Here is a 22,241-nt window from a genome sequence, read left to right on the forward strand (position 1 = left end):
AGATAGCTCAGGCAGTAGACCATGGCCTAGCAACACCAATATCACAAGTTCAGTTTGGATCAAACATACACCTTGATTGTACTGTAAGTCACTCTATATAAAAGCATCTGCTGAGTGCATATATAAATGAATGTAACTTTTTACACTACACTTCAATTGACAAGCTATCATTAATACAGTAACAAAAATTTATTTTCTTAGTTAACATTTATGTGACTAGACAGATCAGGTCTAAACAAATGCTTATCTTCAAGGTCATCCTGTTTGTGTTTGTGCTGCAAAAGACAGAGTTTGAGGCAGAAACCATCACCAGAAGACGGTGGTGCGCAGTGGTGCACGGCTGGCGGGCTATTCTTTGTTTATTAGCATATCTAGATGACAGTGGCATCGCAGAGGCAGCAGTAATTAAGGGCACAACAATGGAAACAGTAATGATGATTGGCATACCATTACATGCCACAGGGAAGGAGGGAGGGAGAGAGGAAAAGAGAAAAAGAGTGCAGTGGGAAAAGAGATAAATGAAGAAAGCTTGCTCTTTTAATCTCAGCAGGGCTACTACCTCACTGTGCATGCGGGTCTGTGCGTGGGTGTGCACGTGTGTGTTTGCTCTCTTGTTCGCCTTTGTGTAAATATGCGCCAACTCGTTTACTTTCGCTGGGAAGTCGCTTGTTTTCCTTTCCCCTCCCTGTCACACAAGCACACTGATTTCTTTGAGATGGCTTATTCAGAAAGGAGGGGTTTTCTTTCACCCCGTCTCACCTCTCTTCGCTTTTACTGCTTTTACTGACTATTTTATGATGCTATTTGTGCCCTTTTAGATCCTGGAAGCCCCAGTCCTCATTAACTTTCATTATATTGAAAAGAGAGTGGCCAAGATGCTAATCAAAAATTTGTGTTTTGTGTTCTACAGTAGAAAGAAAGTTGACTAAACAATGACATTTCTGGGTTTAATTGCCCCACAGGGATCAGTAAAGTACCTCTATCTCAGCACCTCTTTGAGGGTGTTTGTCTTTGTGAGCGTATGAGAGGTTGACTGTGTTTTCCAGCGCACACACGCATATGCACACACATTAGGTGTGTTTATGTTGGTCTATGAGACGAAACTCTGTTTATATGCGCAAAAAGTGTCTCCAGACCCCTCCCATTCTGTTTCTCTTGGCACAGACCCTCTCTCTGCCCTACTCTGTATCTCTATCTTTCTTTCTCTCGCACACGCACTCCTCATCCTGCATCTGTGTTCTCTAACAAGAGCAACAAGCAACATTTGATGCTTTTTATTTTAATCTCAATACCCACCAAATCCATCAACCCAATTATTGAAATCTACCATTACACACACTCAGACTGCACTAATTTACTAATCCCCTCTCATCACTGTAACATTCTGTTTGTTTAACATTCTGTGTGTGTGTCTATATGTGTGTGTGTGTGTGTGTGTGTGTGTGTGTCTCTATATGTATGGTGTGTGTGTGTGTGTGTGTGTTCAGTGCAGCTTTAATGAGAATCAGAGCAATGCAATCAGATGTATGCCTTACCAACCATAATTATGAGGAATATGCACAGCAGTGTGGATGATAGGTCTGCTCCCTTTCTCTCTCTCTTGCCAGCACTCTGTGCTGACAGATGGTTGTGTCAGTCATAATGGGACAAATCCGATCGCTACCGAATGAAAGGCGTCCCTCCAGCAGAGAGAGAGAGAGAGGGAGAGAGACAGTCGATGTGTCTGTATTGATGTGTTTACTCAGGATGAAATTGGCATCCATTAGAGAGAGGATTGTGTGTGCGTGTGTGTCAGTGAGAATACAGGCTCTATAATGAAGGCTGCATTAATTCATATTCTGTTACGCATGCACAGACACTCTTCCTTTCCGTCAAGTGTTCACACTGTCTCTTTTTCAAACACAGACACACACACATGCACGGCAGGGTGGACTGTGCAGACAGCTTGGCGATGCCGGGGAAGGTGTGTCTCCAGAGTTCCATTGTTCTAGTCAGAGAGGAATCTATGTGGAAAACCTCCTATATAAAAAGGGGGTAGGGAATATGGGGATGAAGGAAGAGAGAGGAGGAAAGAGCGCTTTTGTAGGAAGTGGACTAGCAGTGTCCACAAGCCAGCTTTTTGAGAAGGGTGTGAGGTTTAGTGTTTATATATTCCTGTCTTCGGATCTAGGCGGATACAATGTAGAGAGCTGTCAAGAATGTTTCTTCTATATGATATGTACAAGGCAATATTCTGTAACTGTTTTCCCAATGGCTTTTACAAGTCTGGGAAAGAGCTTAAAAATTGATAATGGTGTCAGGATCCTCATAAAATAGAGATAAATAGAGAGAATGCAGAGAAGAAACGAGAATGAAAAAATGCTGCACATTCTTTTGCTGCTGGAATGTTACAGTAAATTATTCATCCCGTCAAGAATCCATTTCTTAGGAGGTCTCTCTTCATTCGTCTCTCTAGCTCTGTCTTTCTCAATTTTTCTATAAGGTTAAAAGTGCTATGGAACACACAGGATTTCTAGCTGCATTGGGACTAAAGTCCACCTAGACACTGTCTTTCCAGCCACCACCCCCATCTCTCTGTCTTTTTGTACCTGTCTTTTGGGAGTCCATTAGTCTCTTAAAAGATAAAGGGAAAAAAAAAGGCTAAAAATGTGTTGCTCTCATGATCTGACATGCTAGTACCTGATTTTTCTGGTTGATTTTGTAAGAACAGAATGAACACTTACTAATTTAGTTTACCAGCATTCTGTTTTAAGTTTCATTCAATGCTTTGCTTTGGTAATAGGAGTTCCTTGGAGGCCACACATCTAAAAAATGCCCGGGCTCTGTCTTTTATATTATGTGATTTGCAAGTTTGCAAACATCTTCATTCTGAATGTGAATGAAGCGCTTTTGATTGGCAGCTCTTTAGTCTTAATCCGTTAAGAGGGCTCTCCAGAGGACTAGAATTGGGGAGGATGGGGTAAGAGAGAAGGCGTTCACGGTGTTGACCCATGCACTAATGGAAACGGTCTGCTGAATGATCCCACTTCTGGCACCATTGGACAACAGCTGGGCCTTGGAAGGCTCAGACCCAAAAAGCCCATTTTGGAAATAGGCATTCATACTGGTAGTGTTTAAAAGATAGAGCCTTGAGATCCCTACAGTCCATTTGTGGGCAGTAACAGACCAGTTGACTTGTGGTAACAATCAAGTTGTTGCCAAAAACCTGAATATATATTGAGAAATGTGAATGAATGTCCAGATTTTGACTGTTAGTAAAAGTTGTCATTTAACATTACACAAATGTGGTTAGCAATATAAATATTTTTAATGTTTTTGAAAGAAGTTTCTTCTGCTCATCAAGCCTGCAATATATATATATATACACAGTACAGACCAAAAGTTTTGGAAACATTACTATTTTTAATGTTTTTGAAAGAAGTTTCTTCTGCTCATCAAGCCTGCATTTATTTGATCAAAAATACAGAAAAAAAAATCAGTAATATTGTGAAATATTATACAACTTAAAATAATAGTTTTCTATTTGAATATACTTTAAAAAAATATAATTTATGCCTGTGATGCATAAGCTGAATTTTCAGAATCATTACTCCCAGCCTTCAGTGTCACATGTAACATCCAGTCTATCACATGATCATTTTAAAAAACATTCTAATATTCTGATTTATTATGAGTGTTGGAAACAGTTCTGCTGTCTAATATATTTGATGAATAAAAGGTTAAAAAGAACTGCATTTATTCAAAATAAAAAAAAAATCTAATAATATATATTCTAATAATATATTTTCTTTACTATCACTTTTTATCAATTTAACACATCCTTGCTGAATAAAAGTATTGATTTTATTTAAAAAAAGAAAGAACAAAAAAATCACTGACCCCAAATTACTGACCAGTGGTGTATATTGTTATTACAAAAATATTTATATTTTAAAAACAAACACTAGCTTCTTTTTTTTTTACTTTTTATTCATCAAAGTATCCTGAAAAAGTATCACATGTTGTGAAAAAATATTAAGCAGCAGAACTGTTTCCAACTTTGATAATGAATCATCATATTAGAATGATTTCTAAAGGATCATGTGATAATGATCCTAAAAATTCAGCCCTGCATCACAAAAATAAATGATAATTTAAAGTATAATAAATTTAAAAACAATTATTTTAAATTGTAATAATATATCACAATATTAAATAAAAAAAATTTCTGTATTTTTGATCAAATAAATGCAGGCTTGATGAGCAGAAGAAACTTCTTTCAAAAACATTAAAAATAGTAATGTTTCCAAACTTTTGGTCTGTCCTGTATATATATATATATATATATATATATATATATATATATATATATATATATATATATATCTATATATATATTATTTTTTATTTTTTTGATGGTCACTATTCTGTTTTCCTTGAAGCAGCTTGCCGTGATAACAAGGCTTTGCCTTTCTGTGTCTCCACAGCTGGCAGGATCCCTGAAGAGGAAATTGACTGGGGCCGTCGAGAGCTCTGTGTCACTAAACGGGGTCTCTGACACGTCTATGACCCAGGGAGGTGGCAAACGACTATGTCTGGAAGATGTCACCTTGGACATGGGCCCCAGCTACCCTCAGCCCCCATTCCCTTCTGGGATGAACAACCAGGGGGGTGTTCTGGAAGCTAATCGACTGAACAGCAACAACAACAATTTGGGGTCTCCATATTCCGTACCCCCAAATGCTAGTCCTGGATCAACACCAGGGACTGGGGGAGGCTCAGGGGGCTTGACAAGTAACTTCAACCCAAATGGGAGTTTGGCCACTCCTTCAGTGGAACAAGAACTGCAGGAGATTTTGGATGAACTTACAAAGAACCCTGATCCCTCCTTACCTGAGCTTGACATTGAGAAGATCTTAGGAAAAGAAAGTGATGACCAGGCAAGTAATGCTGGAGGTTTTGTCCACCTGGAGGGTAATGGCACCCCCAAAAGGTCTCCACAAAGACAGTCCCACCTGGAGGCCCACCTCACTCAGTCCCCTGGTTTCTCTCAAGCTGGGTCCCCTCAAGTGGGTCCAAGTCCTGCTGGGGCACCATATACTCTACCACACCCTTCCAAAACAGTTCCGTCTCCACTCTCAGCATCACCCCTGTCCTCCTCCTCTTCACAAGGGCAAAATCAAGCACGGTCACCAATGCTTTCTGCCGCCCTATCAAGCCGGCCCGGATCCAACTGGCATGAGGTGTCCCGGGCCCAACAGCTTCAGCAGATGGCATCGAATAGTAAGCATCATTCCAACAACAGTGCAGGTCCCCCACCTGCACAGTCGGGGTTGTCTGGATTGGGCCAGCAGAGTACTTCCTGGGCTGGTCCCTCTCCACCTTACCGACCAGGGGATAAACTGCCTAGCTCATCGCCTCATCAGCAGCCATTCAGCCCAGCAGGTAATATTCAGAGCCCCCAGAGTTCTCTAATCTCTAGCATGGCTCCAGCCCCATCCACCAGACCTTCACCACCCTACAGGCCAGAAAAGCTAGCCAGCCCAGCAATTGCTCAGCCCCCTTTCAGCCCCCAGAACAGCATTCTGTCTGGAAATGCCCCACCAGGAGTTTCAGGCACTGCAATCCAAGGTTCTCAGGCAAGTTATCTTCCTGGTGTAGCCCCAGCATCAAACAACACTCGACCATCACCCCCTTACCGAACAGATAAACACCCGAGTCCAGCTGGGCATTGCCAACCAGGAACACAACCTCCCACACAAGGACATCTTTTCAACTCACAAAATACTCAAGCAACTGCAATGTCTAGTCAGCTGTTCAAGGCCATCACATCCAACCAGCCACCCAGTAGCCTCAAGCTCCTAATGCAGGCACAGGGAAAACCCTCACAGCTGCAACTGAACAAGACCACCACAGCTGGTATGGGTCCAGAACCATACTCTTTCAACAACACCAAGCCATTACGTCATTTTGACCCCAATCCCTCTGTGACCAAATCGGGTCCTCTGACTGTGGGAGCATACCGCAATGCTAGCATGCAGCCCACGACGCCCACATCAGCCACAGGACATGGACATCTTTTGCCACAGCGTGTGCAAAGGGGGATGCCTACTGGTGGTATCGTGCCTCACTGCAGAGATGTGAGTAACATTGCTTGCTTGTTAAACTTATGTGTGGAATGTCATATATTACAAAACATATTTTCACAAATTATATAAAGCCAGACAGCTAGTATAAAAATCAACTTTTGATGTGACCTTTAGGAATGTCATTACCTTCAGGAATAGTGCTTTCTCTATGTCTAAATTGATGAGTTTTATAAATGTAGAAAATAGAGTTGAATACAGAACAGTCTCTGTGAGTTTGTACAAGTTTCACTATAGTGTAAAGGTGAGGCGAGTACATTTTACTTTCATCTATCCCAGGTTAATGTGCAGAGACAAATGAAATTAAGCAATTCTTTGGCTGACTTTCCAAAGAGCGTAAACTTTGTGGTTCTTAGATGATCTGGCCAAACAGCGGAAGATGGGTGCTCGGTGGAAGTAGACAATTTTATTTTTGTGTTTCTATTTGGCGTTAGTAATGGCACAAAACTGACACTTTACTTTTAAGTGCAAGCAATAGATATCTTCTGTAGTTGTTATTTCCTAAGACTGTGATGCATCTTTGTTGTCTTCAAAATTCTTGATTTATAGAGTCGACAGATGATTTAGCGCATTGAAAAAGTGTCAAAAGAATTACGTTTTAGACAGGACTTCTAGAAGTAAGCAATTAAAAATCCAAAGATATAAAAAGAGGGAATTACAGCCCTGGTTTTTCCATTAGCTTTGGGTATGCTCATTTCATACTGGGGGAGACTGTTTCTGAAAGATGGAGTGGGCACCCTGTGGTGTGTACCATGGGAAGGGAGGGGAGTGGGTGATCCAACTCTGATGTGTGTATAAGGGGGGCAGTTAGGAAGCTACAAAGGTTAATTGAATGGACAGCTGAACAGAGAGTGAAGGAATGTGAGTCTTTGTATGCGATTAGCATTCATGCTAAAAGGCTGAACATGCTCAGTCCATCTCTGTTAATTAGGATAGGGCCAAAATTACTGTTCTTTTAGTTGTTTTGTTACTGTGTCATGTCTAAAAAGATCATTTCTTGAATGAAAAAAATCTAGAGTTTTTTAATTTTTTTGCTCCGAAGTGAGAAAATGTGTTTGTTTATGCAGTAAAGAGCAAAGGCTTTGTGACTGTGTGTGTGTGTGTGTGTGTGTGTGTGTGTGTGTGTGTGTGTATCCATGATAAAGAGAGAAAGGCAGTGTGTGTAAATGTGTGTACCTATAGAGTTTCAAAGTGCCGCTGTGCATTCTGTCTCCTGCATGGCGGTCTGTTTGAAGACAGAGTCCCCCTCTTTCAGCCCAGTAGTCCCCTTTCATCACACCAATAAAAGATAATGAATTTTAGAGGAGACTGAGATTGAGGAAGAAAGAGAAAAGGGGGCTGGTTTCTTTAGTGTCTTGACATGCATGGTTGCAAACTAAAGAGGGATTCAAAACTTCTATCCCCCCAAAACTGACTGACTCTCTCTCTCTCTCTCTCTCTCTCTCTCTCTCTCTCTCTCTCTCTCTCTCTCTCTCTCTCTCAAACACACTCACACACACACGCACTCACAGACACTCACAAAGACAATCTAATTCAGTTTTATTCAAAACCACATTTAACAACTCAACTCACATTTTTTGTCTAACAATCTCTGAGCTGAGATTAGACTGTTTTTTTGTCCTTTCGGACATTCAAATTTAAAAGTTATTTGTTAATTGAAGTTGCATCATTTAAATTTAACGTATAAATAATATTTTTATGTATTTATATATATATATATATATATATATATATATATATATATAGATATATATATATATATACATACATAAAACAATATTTTAATATATTTTGTTATTTTTTATATTGTTATTTATATTTATTTTTGAACACATATAAGGTATATACATTTTATTTGTAATTATATAATATTTACATAAATAAGAATTATGATTTACATTTATATATAAATATATATATAATATATATAATTATATATAACTTTATGAATTAACTTTATACTTTTTTAACTTTTAATTTAAAAACACATATGTATATATTTACACAAGAAACCACTTAATAGGAAATTATTTTAAACTGTTTTGGTAAATCTGTGTGACGTTACTTATAATAAACAGACCATGTACATCTATTTCCTTGAGGAGCACAAACGAGTAGAAAACAAAAGTTTGATTGTTATCAAGACTCATGATTCACAAGAACTCTACAGCAACACAGGTATTTTCCCAGCAGGAGCAGCTTTCTTGTAGTCGTTGACTCAAGTGGGGATTCCCTCCTCTTACTGAACACCTCTCTCTCTTCTCTCTCTGTCATGCTTACAGTTTGTGGTGGAAGTCTGTTTGTCTGTGAGCTCAAAAGCAGAAGTGAGATAGGTTTTTTTTGTTTTGTTTTTTAAACCTCTCTGAGACTCCTCCATTGGGGCAAGTAAGAAAGAAAACCTTTAGAGCGATTAATTTATTATAAAAAGCCCAGAACTAATGATTGTACGCCAGAAAGAAGCAAGAAAGATAGGAGAGAGGATGGGGACAGGGGTTGTTTAATTGCCTTCACAGTAGCAGTGAATATCCTCTTTACCACATGTACATGTACTGAATATACACACTCTCTCACACAAAGCCTACAGACTATAAACATGCCTAATTTGTGTCTGTGGTGTGTGCTGTCATGTCACAAGCAAAGCTGCTTCTATCTACCTCTCTGTGTGTTTAAGTGGTTGCTGGAGAAGGCTTTAGCTGATTGGTTTATGTGACTAGAGACATTTTTGATGTCCTTACACTAGTGCTAAATTGATGTTTAAGTGACTCAGCATTTGTTTGATATCAAAGCAAGGTGCAGACGTGGTTTTCTGGAGAGAGTTGCATTTATAAGGGTTCAGTTAGGAACTGTGCTATCTATCTCAGTATCAACTTTGAGCTCTCCTAAAAGTCCTTAGATGAGATAAAAAATTGAAACATGAGATTGTTGAGTTGTTGACACTCAGATGATTTGGCTTTGGAAGAATTTAATGAGAAATGTTTTGTTTAGGGAAAAAATGACGTTGAGACTTTTGATAGTCAAACTACAGTCATCATCTGTAAGTATACATGACACAAAGCATAACTGAACATTTGAAGGATTAAATATACATCTTTCAGAGCAAGCACAGCACTGAAGTCAGTGATTATTGTGTATGCATGCTGTTTGGTGTTGGCATGTGATATTTTCTCCCGTGTATGGGTCTATTAGTTTAAATTTGTGAATTTTAGTTAGACTAAAATCTGTAAACTGAATGACAAATTGCTGTGTTTAGTCTGACTGTATTCATGTATTCATGCAGGGACATTCTCGCTCCCACCTTTAACAATCTCCACCAGTGTTGTTGTAGTATTATTAAAATACTATAATAGTATTTATTAATTTAGCTTCAAATATCTTGTTTTATATTTCCAGTTGTCATTTTAATTTTGTACGTTTTAGTAATTTTGTTTCGTGATTTTGTATTTTTGTAAAAAAAAAAAAAGAAAGATATTTATATAAATATACAATTTTATTTAATTTATTTTTATTTCAGATTTATATAGTAATTTTAATGCTTTAGTACATGGTGACTAACTGAAATAAGTTTACATTTTTCATCTCATATTTGTAATTTATTTTATTACAGCTTTATTTAATTCAACGAAAATTATTTTTATAATTTTAATTTGAATTAACACTGATCTCCACTCAGCCCTGTTGGTATGTATATGTATGTATCGCTCTCTTTTCTCTCTTATTTGTGTGATCATGTCCTTCCTTCAAGGCTGAAATGGTGTGTTGGGGGGGTTGGCTGTATACACGGGAGAAAATATTGCATGCCAACACCAAAAACACACACACACACACACACACATGCACAGCAGTCTTCCCAGCAGGGTGTGGAGAGTCTAGCCTTTTTTTTGTGCCTCTCTTCTGCTTGGGCACGTTCAATGATTTTAACCATTTTTAAAAGCTCTAAGTGGGTCAGCTGTACGTAAATGTGTCTGAGAGAAATACAGAGACAGACAGACAAATCAAGAGCATGGTTGCGCTGCCACAAGAGCGCATTTCCCCACATTTTATCTATAGGGTTTTGTACCGTGCATGTGTTTGTGTTTGTTTTTTATTTTGAAAGTTGACGTGTCCTGCGTGATGTTGTACTCCATATAAAACTACTTTGAACAGCATTTTTGTAATTATTTGCTAATTCTTTTATTTATTCATTTTTGTGGATGCAGCTTTTATGTCTTTAATTTTGTATAATTTATTCAGTTGTCACATCACGGGACTATTTAATATCAACTAGTGAAGGCAAATATGGCTTTTAAGATGTTTAAATTTAAATGGACTATTAATTTTAACATAGGATCTTGATGTTGAAAAAAAAAGTTCATTGACGTTATCAACTTAAAAACTTAAAACCAACTTAAAATCTTGTTGGGAGAGCTTTTTTTATGGCCAATATGAGATTTAGATATCATCCGATTAGAGTGCACCCCACTGTTACCTGTGTGCAACTACAAACACAGCTTTTAAAATGCTGGTGTATAATTTAATTATTATATTTTCTGATAAAAAATAGTGTTCTAAAAAATAACATATTTTACAAAAGTACCAGTTCTCTTGGTAATTGCTGACTGTGGGATCCAGTTGTAATCCACTGTAATCAAAAAAAATTATGAGTGACATAGGAACCATAATTAACTACACATTTTACATTTTTAAAGTTATATTTAAATATCACAAATACAATGATTAGAGGGACAACGTGAAATTGTAGCTAATTTACACAAAATACAAATAAAAAGCCATCTTATAGGTTTATATAACTTAAATAGTGTGTATGTATGTATATATAAATGTTTAATGTCCTAAATGTTCACTCATTTTATTTTATTGTATTTTTGTGGAAAACTGGTGCATCAGCTACCCTTGTCTTACAGCTTAGCCTTTACTGAAGAGCTCATATTAAGGACACAAATGATATCTTGATTTATTGTAAAGAAACTGACAAGGAGGTCTTAGACTAAATGCCTCCTTTAATTTTATTCAGAGTGTATGAGAAAGAAGCCTTGTTGTGTCAGCTTCTGTGCTTTGTGCCCCGAGGAGACGGAGAGAAAAGAGAGACAGAGATAGAGAGGACATTCAGCAATTCAACCCCTCATCAGTATTTTAATATGAGAACGAGAGCCTGCTTTCTACACGCACAAATGTATATTCCTGGCCTTCATACTCGCATTTCCAGCTGCCAGAATCTACAGACGTAATCTGTCAATGTCAAATAAATTTACCTATCCTCTCTGATTCTTTGTGTGTGTGTGTGTGTGTGTGTGTGTCTGTGTGTGTGTGTGTGTGTGTGTGTGTGTGTGTGTGTGTGTGTGTGTGTGTGTGTGTGTGTGTGTATGTGCGTGCGTTGTTGCTGTTTTAGCAAGAACGGCAACGATTAAATCCATCTACACCAAATGCTCTCTCTCTGTCTGTTCAAAGGCAGCTCATGTTTAATTCTCTCATTTTTTCATCTTACTGTGGGGGGAGAGAGGAGGGGACGGATGCTAGAGGGAGGGAGGGAGGGGGGGAGGAGAGGAGTGTCAGTGGAGAGACACTGAGAGAGTCTGACTCCAGACAGGAGAATGAGGCAGACATACAGAAAAAGCATAGTGTGTGAGCAACACTGAGAAAGAGAGAGTATGTGAGTTTAGTGCTGAGGGAAGAAGAGAGAGAGAGAGAGAGAGAGAGAGAGAGAAGGAGGGAGTAAGAAAGTGGAGGCGGAAAGGGAGAGACAGACAGGAGGGAGACAGAGTGAGACAGTCTTGGCGACTGAGTTCTGGGAGCTGCTTTACACACACACAAACACACAGACACACACACACACACACACACACACACACACACTCTCTCTAAAAGTATCATATACACACTCTATAAAAATATCCACCTACACAAGAACTTTGATTTTTTTTTATATCAGTGGGTCATTTTCTTCTGTTTGAGATGTGTACAATATGAAGATATGTCAAAGCAAATTATATTTATTTTAAGAGCACACTTTTCAAGCAAAACATATTTAATAGGTTAGGTTTTAAATGTAAAAATAATAGATTTGCTGTTCACAATTAAGACAAATCCTACTGTATTTGTTACTGTAAATGCTATTGGTATTTGTTTCTTTGCTAGGATTAAAAACCAAAATAAGCATGTAATGAATAAAAGCCTGTTTCTGTCATACAAGAAAAAAAATCTAACAAAAATATGTAATAATAATATAAGTCATATGTAATAAGTGTAAAGTTAAATTAGTTGAAATTGAATTTGAGATAAAAAGTCATTATTGATGTCATAATTTTGACGTTTTAGATTATAATTATAAATTAGTATATAGCAATTGTGACTTTTTGTCATAATCATGATTTTTAACTCATAATATCAACTTTTTATCTCAGAGATTATGACTTCATACATTTTTGTTAAAATTATGATTTACAAAATGATTTTTTTATGTGATGGAAATTGAAATCCATAGTGATGCAATGCCATTCACTCCCGAAAACAAGTATTATTTAAATCAGCAGATCCTCATTCATAAACAAGATGCCTCATTCAAGTCTTTGGATTCATATTCAAAATAGTGACTTGTTCAGTGAAGTGCATGTTCATTAAGTAGTTCAAACCAATGAACTGTCCAGGTGCTCACACAAATTCATTCATGAACTGTGTTTCACTCTGTATCGTTGTCATACTGTAAATTCCTATTTAGTATATAATTCCCGGCTGAAGTTGCTACACAAACTAGGCTACATGACCAGCCACATGTGTGATGACTTTTAGATTTGGATAGACACTGTGTTTGTGTTACAGCGGGTTATATAAATGTCAGATTGAGTCTAACATGACATGAAGCCATGTGTTGACAGTGATGCCTGGCTGTTTGACAGCTCTAGTGTTTCTGCTTGCAAGTGTATGTTTTAATATGTATATACAGTAGATGGTGCTTTATTACATTTGTTCATGTTTTCGTTATGTCAAATCTGTGTAACTTTAATAGTGACCATGCTAGCTCTGTTTCATATCAGTGCCTCTGTGTGTAAAAGTGTGTGTCTTAAAGACAGCATTCAAAAAAATGTGAGTAATGTAATATATTTCCGAATGGAACAGTATATCGAGTGGGAATAATATAGGATGGGACTTGACTTGATTGAATCATTAAAAGTTAAGTTTGATATTGGGTTATAATGCTATTTTTACCAGCTGGTATCAAATTGGTGACATCAGCTGAAAAGAATACTCACTTCAGAGGCCAAGGAAAGTACTTTTTGAGTAGCAAAACCTTCAGCTCAGACAGTTTGAGTCTGTTCTTTTTTTATTATTGCCAAATATTTTTATTATAGTATAACAAAGAATGTGCCCTCATTCTCAGAAACCATGAACAAAACTACTTAAGCTAAAAGAAAATATGACCCTGACTATATTAAATACTGGTACGGGTTCAGTTTCAGTGAGGACAAACATGGTTTGTGCTTTTAGTGAATTATTGGCTGCAGAAAGCATGAAAGTCAAAAGTTCAGAAGGCCATCAAAGTTCAAACAAACTACAAAGAAGAGCCTGTGGTTAGTCTGATCTGAAAATATTACAACAAATGATCGATTTGTAGTTAAGATCAACAGAATTTAATGTTGTATTTCAGAGCCATTTTCATTTACTTTTGCACGATAAACAATTTTAGGTCTGTGTTGGGTCACAACTCTGTGTTCTAATGTAAAAACTGAGCCCGAAGCCAAAGCGGTTGAGAAACAGTGATCTAGACAGCAGCTCTTGCTGTGGTGGATGCTGATTCAGTCTTTTCTCCTCTCAGCGCCTTCTTGCTCCTGTTTGAGAGTGTTTCTCTCTCTCTCTCACTTTCTCTCTCACTCTTCTTCTACCATTCATTCTGTCTGACATGCAGTCGTTTGTTGTTGTCTTTTCCTCGCCTTCTTCCAGACACCCTGTGGAGAGAGTGATGAAGGAGAATACAGAAGAGGGAGAAAATGACGAGGAGGGAGAGGAAAAAAGAGGGTGATGGCGTAAAGCTAGCGCTGAGCATTTGAGCCTTTGTTCTACTTTTATGTTGAGCAGGAATGAAAAATGCTGCGGTGCGGTTAGAGAATTACCAGATCTGAGTCTGATTTGTGCGTTTAATGGGTGTCGTAGCTTTAATAAGGATGTGTTGTCTTGAGCAGGTTAAAGATATCAGTCAAGTGCAGTGTGTCACTGTTTCAACATAATGGATTTCTCTCTCTCGTCCTTTTTCTCCCCATCCATTATCTGTCCAGATAATAATGCACTCTCAGCTATAAATATGTTATTTTAAGGGTGTAGAATACAACACTCACAAAGCATCTAAAAAATTGCTATCATTTACTGGTGGTAGTACACTACAAAAATTCCAGTGCCTAATATCAGAGCATCATATCGCAGTGGAGAATTGTGTATGTCAAAGTATAGCCTTATATTAGACCAAAAAAAGCAATTTCAGGGTATTTTGGAAGTAGCTGGGAATTTAAAACCATTTTTTCAAACCATGCAAAAGAGTGAAAAGTAATGGAAAGTCATGGAAATGTCTGAAGTGAAGATGCATTTTGTAGTTGCTCTCCGCTCTAAATATTTAATCAGCTGGATATTGCTCTTCTGTAGAGTAAACGCGCTCGCATAGTGTTGTCTGAACATTTACAAATCATTGCTTTGAGTCCTTGTTTTAAATGAATCTGGTTCACAATTTGCTCTTTATGATTCATTAGCAAATCAGTCTAAATTAGACTGTATTTTGTTTATTTTAATTGCATATCTGGTAACCACAGATGAATAGAAAGGTTGTGGTAAATCCACTGGTCATTAACATGAGCAGATCTAAAAGATTTGCACAGCAGAAATAAATGCTCTGCTTTACTGCGTCTATTCAAACACCCACATTTATACACTCATGCAAACATCCTCCTCACAACTAGAAATTATTCTAACAGGCATATTTGTAGAGTACAAAGTCAGTTCTTTCAGATTGTGGAACATTTAAGGGGTTACTCCACCATAAAAATCAGAATTTTATGAAACGACAAGAATACTTTTTGTACGCGAAGAAAACAAAAATAATGACTTTATTCAACAATTTGTCTCCTCTGTGTCTCTCCGCATCACCGTAGCGCCATTTTGGAGAATATCCGCTGAATGCAAATTGTGTATGATATTCTGTGTCAGCCACAAAACAAGGATACATTTTCTATGTGTATTTAAGCTTTAATTTGAATGAAAACAGCGCATTCACACAGCGCTCCAAAATGGCGCTATGGTGATGCGGAGAGACACAGAGAAGACAAATTGTTGAATAAAGTCATTATTTTTGTTTTCTTCGTGTACAAAAAGTATTCTCATTGTTTCATAACAATCAGATTGAACCACTGATGGCAGGTGGACTATTCTGATGATGTCTTTCATACTTTTCTGGACATTGACAGTGCAATTTACTTGGCAGTCTATGGGACAGTCACAATCCAAAATATCTTAAATTGTGTTCCGAAGATGAACAAAGCATTTACAGGTTTGGAATGACATGTGGGTAAGTGATTAATGACAAAATTTTCATTTTGAGGTGGAGTATCCCTTTAAGGTTCAGTCATAACAGTGTGGTTTATTTTGTGAAATCTGCTCAACTAATGCCACAAGCCATAGACACACCCAATCCTTTACTCCCATTGGCTGAGGAACATGCTGAGGGGTGTGGCTACAGTCTAAGCTACCAAGTCGACTACTTGTACATATGTGTTTGTTCCTGTCTGTTATACACGGTGTGTGTGTGTGTGTGAGAGAGAGAGAGAGAGAGAGAGAGAGAGAGAGAGAGAGCGAGCAAGCCTACAGAATGGTTTGTGTCAGTGTATAGTCTGAAGTTACTTGAAAACCTCTCTCGGCTTGACCAGTGTAAAAGAACTATTCATTATACAGTATATGAGTGAAAAGAGAAGCATGTAGTTGTAGGTACTTAGATCCTCTTAAAGATACCACAACCAGCAATAGACAATTTGCGTATAAACAACCGTTCAAAAGTTATAGGGGTCGGTAACGTTTTTGAAAGAAGTCTCATCAAGTCAGCAATTATTTAATCAAAGATACAGTAAAAACAGTAATATTGTGAAATTTAAAATAACTGTGTTCTATTTTAATATATTTTAATTGCAATTTATTCCTGTATTGACAAAGCTAAATTTTCAGCAGCCATTACTCCAGTTCCTTCAGAAATATGCTAATTTGGTGTTATGGAAACCATGATACATTTTTTTCAAGATGCTCTGATGAATAGAAAGTACAACATTTATCTTGAAAATAAATCTTTTGTAACTCTAACTTTTGATAAATGTAATGCATCCTTGCTAAATAAAATCCTTATGAAGTATTTATTATCTTACTGACCCTTCATTTTTGAACAGTAGCATGTCAGTTTTTTTTTTGTTTGTTTGTTTTTTGGTGGATATTGGTGGATGAATCTGCATGTCAGTGATTCCAGCATAGCACTAACACATAGCAATGACATACTTTCCAGAATAATTTAGACAAGATTAAAACCAGGATTAAATTTGGCGATCCAGCAGCAAATGTTACGAAAGTGAATCCATCCCTTACATTCCCAACAGGGGATCATCACACACATGGATGTTCATTCCTGCCTCCTCTGTCGCACTCTTGCAGAGGAACATATGGGCCAGAATGTGGCATGCATAATTAGACAGATCTCCAATAACATGTTAACACCAGTTTGTTTTATAAAATTCCAATAATGCCTCATTTATTTTTTCCAGCATGATTTGTTCTTAACTTTAAGGATTGCTCATTGAAACATTCCCTTCAATCATTAAACTGATGTACACAAGTCAAGTGCTCTGTATAATGCCTTTTAAATTGCATATGAGGTACTTGGCTGTGTTTCGACGTTTAATGCTAGTAGCTAATGACAGAGTAAGAGGGTGAAAAAGGAGGTTTCATTTGGTTTCCTCTTTTAAAAAACAATAAATAAATGTAATGATATGCCACTGTGGCCCCTTGGCGTGCGATTCGTGTTTGCGTGTTTGACAACTGTCAGTTTTAATGGTGGCGGCTCCTTCACTCATCCCATGGGGCTTTATCTTCCACTCAGCACACAAATCTCCCAATCAATTTACCAAATGAAACCGAGGGTGCAGTGCTTAAAAGAACAGTCCATGCTTACCGAGCATGAGAGTGAGACGGAAAGAGAGAGAGAATATATTGTTTATGTGACCTGTTCCCCAGCATTAACCTAATTCATTCATCCTGGATTACGACGCGTTATTAAAGAAACAACGGAGGGTGAAAGAGAGGGAAAACGAGAGAAGACATTCAAGAAAGAAAGACAGAATAGGAGATGGAGGGAAGAATGAGAGTGGAAGAAAGAGATGGGCAAATCGATCAGCAAGAAATTTAATGTGCATCAAACCTCAAAGTTGCAAAATGAAGAAAAGCATCAAGCATCATTTTATTTCATATATATCAATAACAAGCAAGCTAAATGTGACATTTATATTTTGTGGCATTTACAGCAGAAAATCACTGCACTAAACTGTAGAAGCTGTTAATGTTTTATATTTGATGTTAATTACCCATAATTATCTTAGAAAAACACCATTTCATTGATGTTATCGTGTAGATATTATTGTACTTGATATTCAATTAATTAAAAATAAAAAAAATACTTTGTAACAACCTGAAGCTTTAACTGTTTAGTGGACTTAGTTTAGAATCTCCACATCTTTCTGATAGCTCCTACCCTTCCTGATCAGACTAGCACTGGTTATCATACTAGGAAAAAAGAGAAGAAAGAGCAGCCACATAAAAACACATGAGTTTTTTAGATCCTCTCACATTTCTGCATCATGACAAGGGAGAGGGGAGTGATACTGAGATACTAGATGAATAAAGGGAGAAAGTGCCCAAGGCCAAGGACTAGTGTGTGTGTGTGTGTGTGTGTGTGTGTGTGTGTGTGTGTGTGTGTGTGTGTGTGTGTGTGTGTGTGTGTTATGTACATGTTATCAGTGGATTTAAATTGCTATCCTTGCATGAGGAAAGAAAAGAATTGGTGGATCTCAAGGTCTCCCTTTAATAAAGATGACAGAGTACCTTGAACAGGCTACAGACGTCACAGAACACACACGCACACACACACACACACACACACACACACATCTCATGCATTATTTTGATTACATGTCTCTTTGGAATACTCCAAATTGGTCAATCAAGACATGCTGTGGTCAGTTTCCATGTAATGTTAAACAACTGTACATTTGACCATTGTCCCTGGTAAGCATGTTTTTGTGCTTCAGTGCCTTTTAAAGTACAAATGTGTAGCCTATATTTAGCATTATCATATACACAAAAGTAATATATATATATATATATATTATATATATATATATATATATATATATATATATATATATATATATATATATATATATATATATATATATATATATATATATATATATATATATATATATATATATATATATATATATATATATATATATATATATATATAATATATATAGCAAGGGTTTGCTTGCATTAAATTAATTAAAAGTGACTGTAAAGACATTTGTAATATTATAAAAGATTTCTATTTCAAATGAATGCTTTTCTTTTGAACTTTAATTCATCAAAAAATAAAGCAGCACAGCTGAAACAAATATTTCTTGAGCGCTAAATCCGCATATTAGAATGATTTCTGAAAGATCAGGCTGTTGAAAATTCAGCTTTGCCATCACAGTAATAAATAGCATTTTAAAATATATTAAAATATTTCAAATGAAATATTTCACAATACTACTGTTTTGCTTTATTTTTGATCAAATAAATGCAGCCTTATTTCTATTTTTAATCTATATATTTTAGACAGTTGTCTGTGTACTGACCACCCTGTTGGGGTTTATAGCATTTCCTTGAGCTTTTAGCCAACAGACATGGTTTATGATTCAGCTTTAAGCTAAATCAACATAAAGATTTAAATTGTTACTTTGATTTAATTTATTTTAAATGGTTATTTCAGCATTTCTTGTATGTGTTTCACTCATCCTGAAATGGAAGCCAAACCTTTAATGCATTACGAAAAGATTTGTGTGGTTCGAGGAAGATAAAACCCTACGGAATGAGTGTTATTTTAGGGCGACAACCTGTCATGGTAGCTTTGTGGAGTGTATTAGAGGCTAATAAGCACAGGTTTACAGGTTTAGAAAGAGCATGTTGAGAAAGAGGGTGTTTATAAAGTGTTTGTAAGGGATTGTCTGTTTCATGCAGCTTCTACCAGTCTGATTTAGACAAGGGTGAGTGGTCTAAGCAGCTGATCTATCCTGACAGAAGTAATCCCCCCACCATCCCTCGGTGTGTGTGTGTGTGTGTGTGTGTGTGTTTCAGAGCACATGTGTGTTAGCATAACAGTGGAATTGAGCAGATTGAACATAGAGTTAAATAATAATAGTTTCATAATGACTGAGGAATGAGGGAAGTGTGTGTGTGTGTGTGTGTGTGTGTGTGTGTGTGTGTGTGTGTGTGTGTGTGTGTGTGTGTGTGTGTGTGTGTGTGCATGAATAACCTCTAGGGAAGGTGTTGTGCTGCTGCTCAGACAGAAGTAACTCTGCCTTATATTCATCCCTCTTTGTACACACACGCACTTGTGGTCTGCAGGAAGGAAGTTCTGGTGTGCTGTTGACTGTTTTTGCAAACTGAAAGCCAGAGGAGCCACGGCATGTTCGCTGACATCTTTCAGACCACTGTGGTATTACAAACAGCTCTCTTTCTAACTCTAAACTGAGGATGAATAATTAAAACCTCTTTCAGCTTAGTTCCATAATAACTGCACATATACGCTCTTTTGTGATGTGCTGCTGAAGTGCTTATTTAAAACGTTTTTGTGCTTCAGTGCTCTTTAAACTAAAATATGGATATTTAGCTTTATCATGTGCGTCCCAGAGGATGCAGGCTGAACCTTGCTGAAGTTTTGTTGTTTAATGATGTGTGTTTTGTGATGTGAGGAAGCCTCATAGGGAGATTGCATCTTCACATATCTGGTTTATAGAGCAAATTAATAACTTTGGCCAATTATTTCCTTGTGTGCAAGTTTTACTTGCATTTTGTGAACTAGCCAGCAGTTAATATGAGAAAACAGCTGAAGAAACATGCTAAATAATGTCTTAAAGTGTTAGCGCACCCAAAAATCTGTCATCATTTACTCACTCTTATGTCGTTCCAAAAACCTGTATGATTTAATTAGTAACACAGAAGAAGGTATTTTCGAGGATGTTAGTAGCCAAGCAATTTGGACTTCCACTGTATACTCTCAGAAAAAAGTGCTAAATTAATAAATAATCTGTTGTACCCTAAAGTTACAATGTTTGGGTAGGAAAAAAACCTGAAAGTGTATGGACAAAAAAGTACTGGGAGTACTATTTCTCAAAATATCTTCTTTTATGTTCCACAGAAGAAAAAAGACATTAATTACAGAATTTTCATCTTTGTGAATGACTTTTCAACTATCCCTTTAATGAAAATCAAATAATAATATTGTTATTGTTGTTGTTGTTTTTACAGGTAAGGGTACAGAAAATATCATTAGCTCAGGATAAAACAATAGAAGTCAATGAAAAGCCAACACAATGATAAAAAAACAAGCATATGTGTGTTTTAATTGAAGAAATTGTCTTTGGTTATAAGGGAAATGGAATAGTACACTGTAGCAACACACACTGCTCTTCATTTCTTTGTTTTTAATAATCTCTCCCCATTCCCTCGTTATTAGAGATGAGCCACCAGACCTGTGTGCTTGGTATTCTGCAGCACACTCACACACACACACACATACACCTGCAAGGTATCAGGATCTCAAGAGAACTACATGGAAATCAAACTTCTCTCTCCCTGTAAACAGTCTACATGGGAAACAAAGCCCTCCTGTCTGTGTAGTCAAACAGACTCTGTGTTTGCCCAGTAGATGAGAAACGCAAAGGCTGAACATGTGATCAGATCAAAAAAAGAAGAAATGTCAGAGGTCTGTCCTCCATCAGGGACTGTAAGACATCAGGGCAGCAAACAACCATTACAGCAACCTGCGTTTTTCATGAAAGAGAGGAAGTGTGGAAGACACTGTAAATGAAACATGTGAACTAGTAGTCAACCGTCATTTGATTTTCAATTCAGTTACCATTGACCAATCACTGGCTAGTATAATGTATGCTTGTTATTTTTATTGAATGAATGTAAATGTAATAATTTATTACTTAATTTAAAAATATTTAAATAGAATTTAAAATAATTAAAATAAATAATATACTAACATTCTATATACATTTTCAACATAAAATATACATACATTTTCAATGTAACAAATTATTAAACAATATTGTATTATTTCATTTAAAATTATATGTAATTTTTTTTAATTAGCTAATAAATTGTTAAATGTATGTAAATTTAATTATCAATTAAATTAAATGAATTAAAAATATAACCATTTGAAAATATGCATTATCTATTGAGCTTACATATTAGTCAGCCAACCAACACACCCAATATCCTTCTATAACTAATGAGAACTCACGCATTGAGAATTTGAATTGATTCAGTTTCTATAGAGCTCTTTTTATACTAGAAGATTTCAATAATTAGTATATTTGTTTATTTAGTTAACATTTTTATTCAGTGTACAGTAAGAGATTAAAACCGGAGTGACACAGTGTGGAGAATATTTATGCTAACAGTATAAGACAATAGTGACTAAAATGGCTAAATAAAACACTCGGTCAGATGCAGTTGAAGGCCGACCGTGTTGTCTTTGTGTTCTAGTGTAGTGGCTAAGCAGAGCCCGTCCCGGGTGACCTTGCCCTGAGGTGGAATAGAGGGAGGAGGGTGAACAGGAGAGGGGCGGGAGGGGGTGTACACAGATGGTAGAGAATATGGTTCCAGGGTATTTCGGATGGGGCCTAGCTCTGACAAACGCAAACAAATAAGCCTCTGCATTCAGTGCAGAGAAAGAGAGCCTCATTGTTACAGAACTGCTGAGACGGATCTTAAAAGAAAGCCAAGGTAAAGTAAAGCAATTCAAGAATTTACTAAGTAATAATTAGAAGGGTC

General features: G+C 36.8%; 1 protein-coding gene across 2 annotated transcripts in view; it reads left to right on the top strand.

Annotated features, from left to right (window-relative positions):
• Positions 1–22,241, top strand: part of LOC109048635 (mastermind-like protein 2) — a 68,016-nt gene that overhangs the window by 37,134 nt on the left and 8,641 nt on the right. For both annotated transcript variants that reach the window (XM_042759868.1, XM_042759867.1), the window contains exon 2: positions 4,467–6,119. In XM_042759868.1, the coding sequence (XP_042615802.1) occupies positions 4,545–6,119 (1,575 nt within the window). In that variant the 5' untranslated portion in view covers positions 4,467–4,544. The remainder of the gene's footprint in view (positions 1–4,466; positions 6,120–22,241) is intronic.

This window comes from Cyprinus carpio, chromosome A7 (genome assembly GCF_018340385.1).
Source record: "Cyprinus carpio isolate SPL01 chromosome A7, ASM1834038v1, whole genome shotgun sequence".
NCBI lineage: Eukaryota > Metazoa > Chordata > Actinopteri > Cypriniformes > Cyprinidae > Cyprinus > Cyprinus carpio.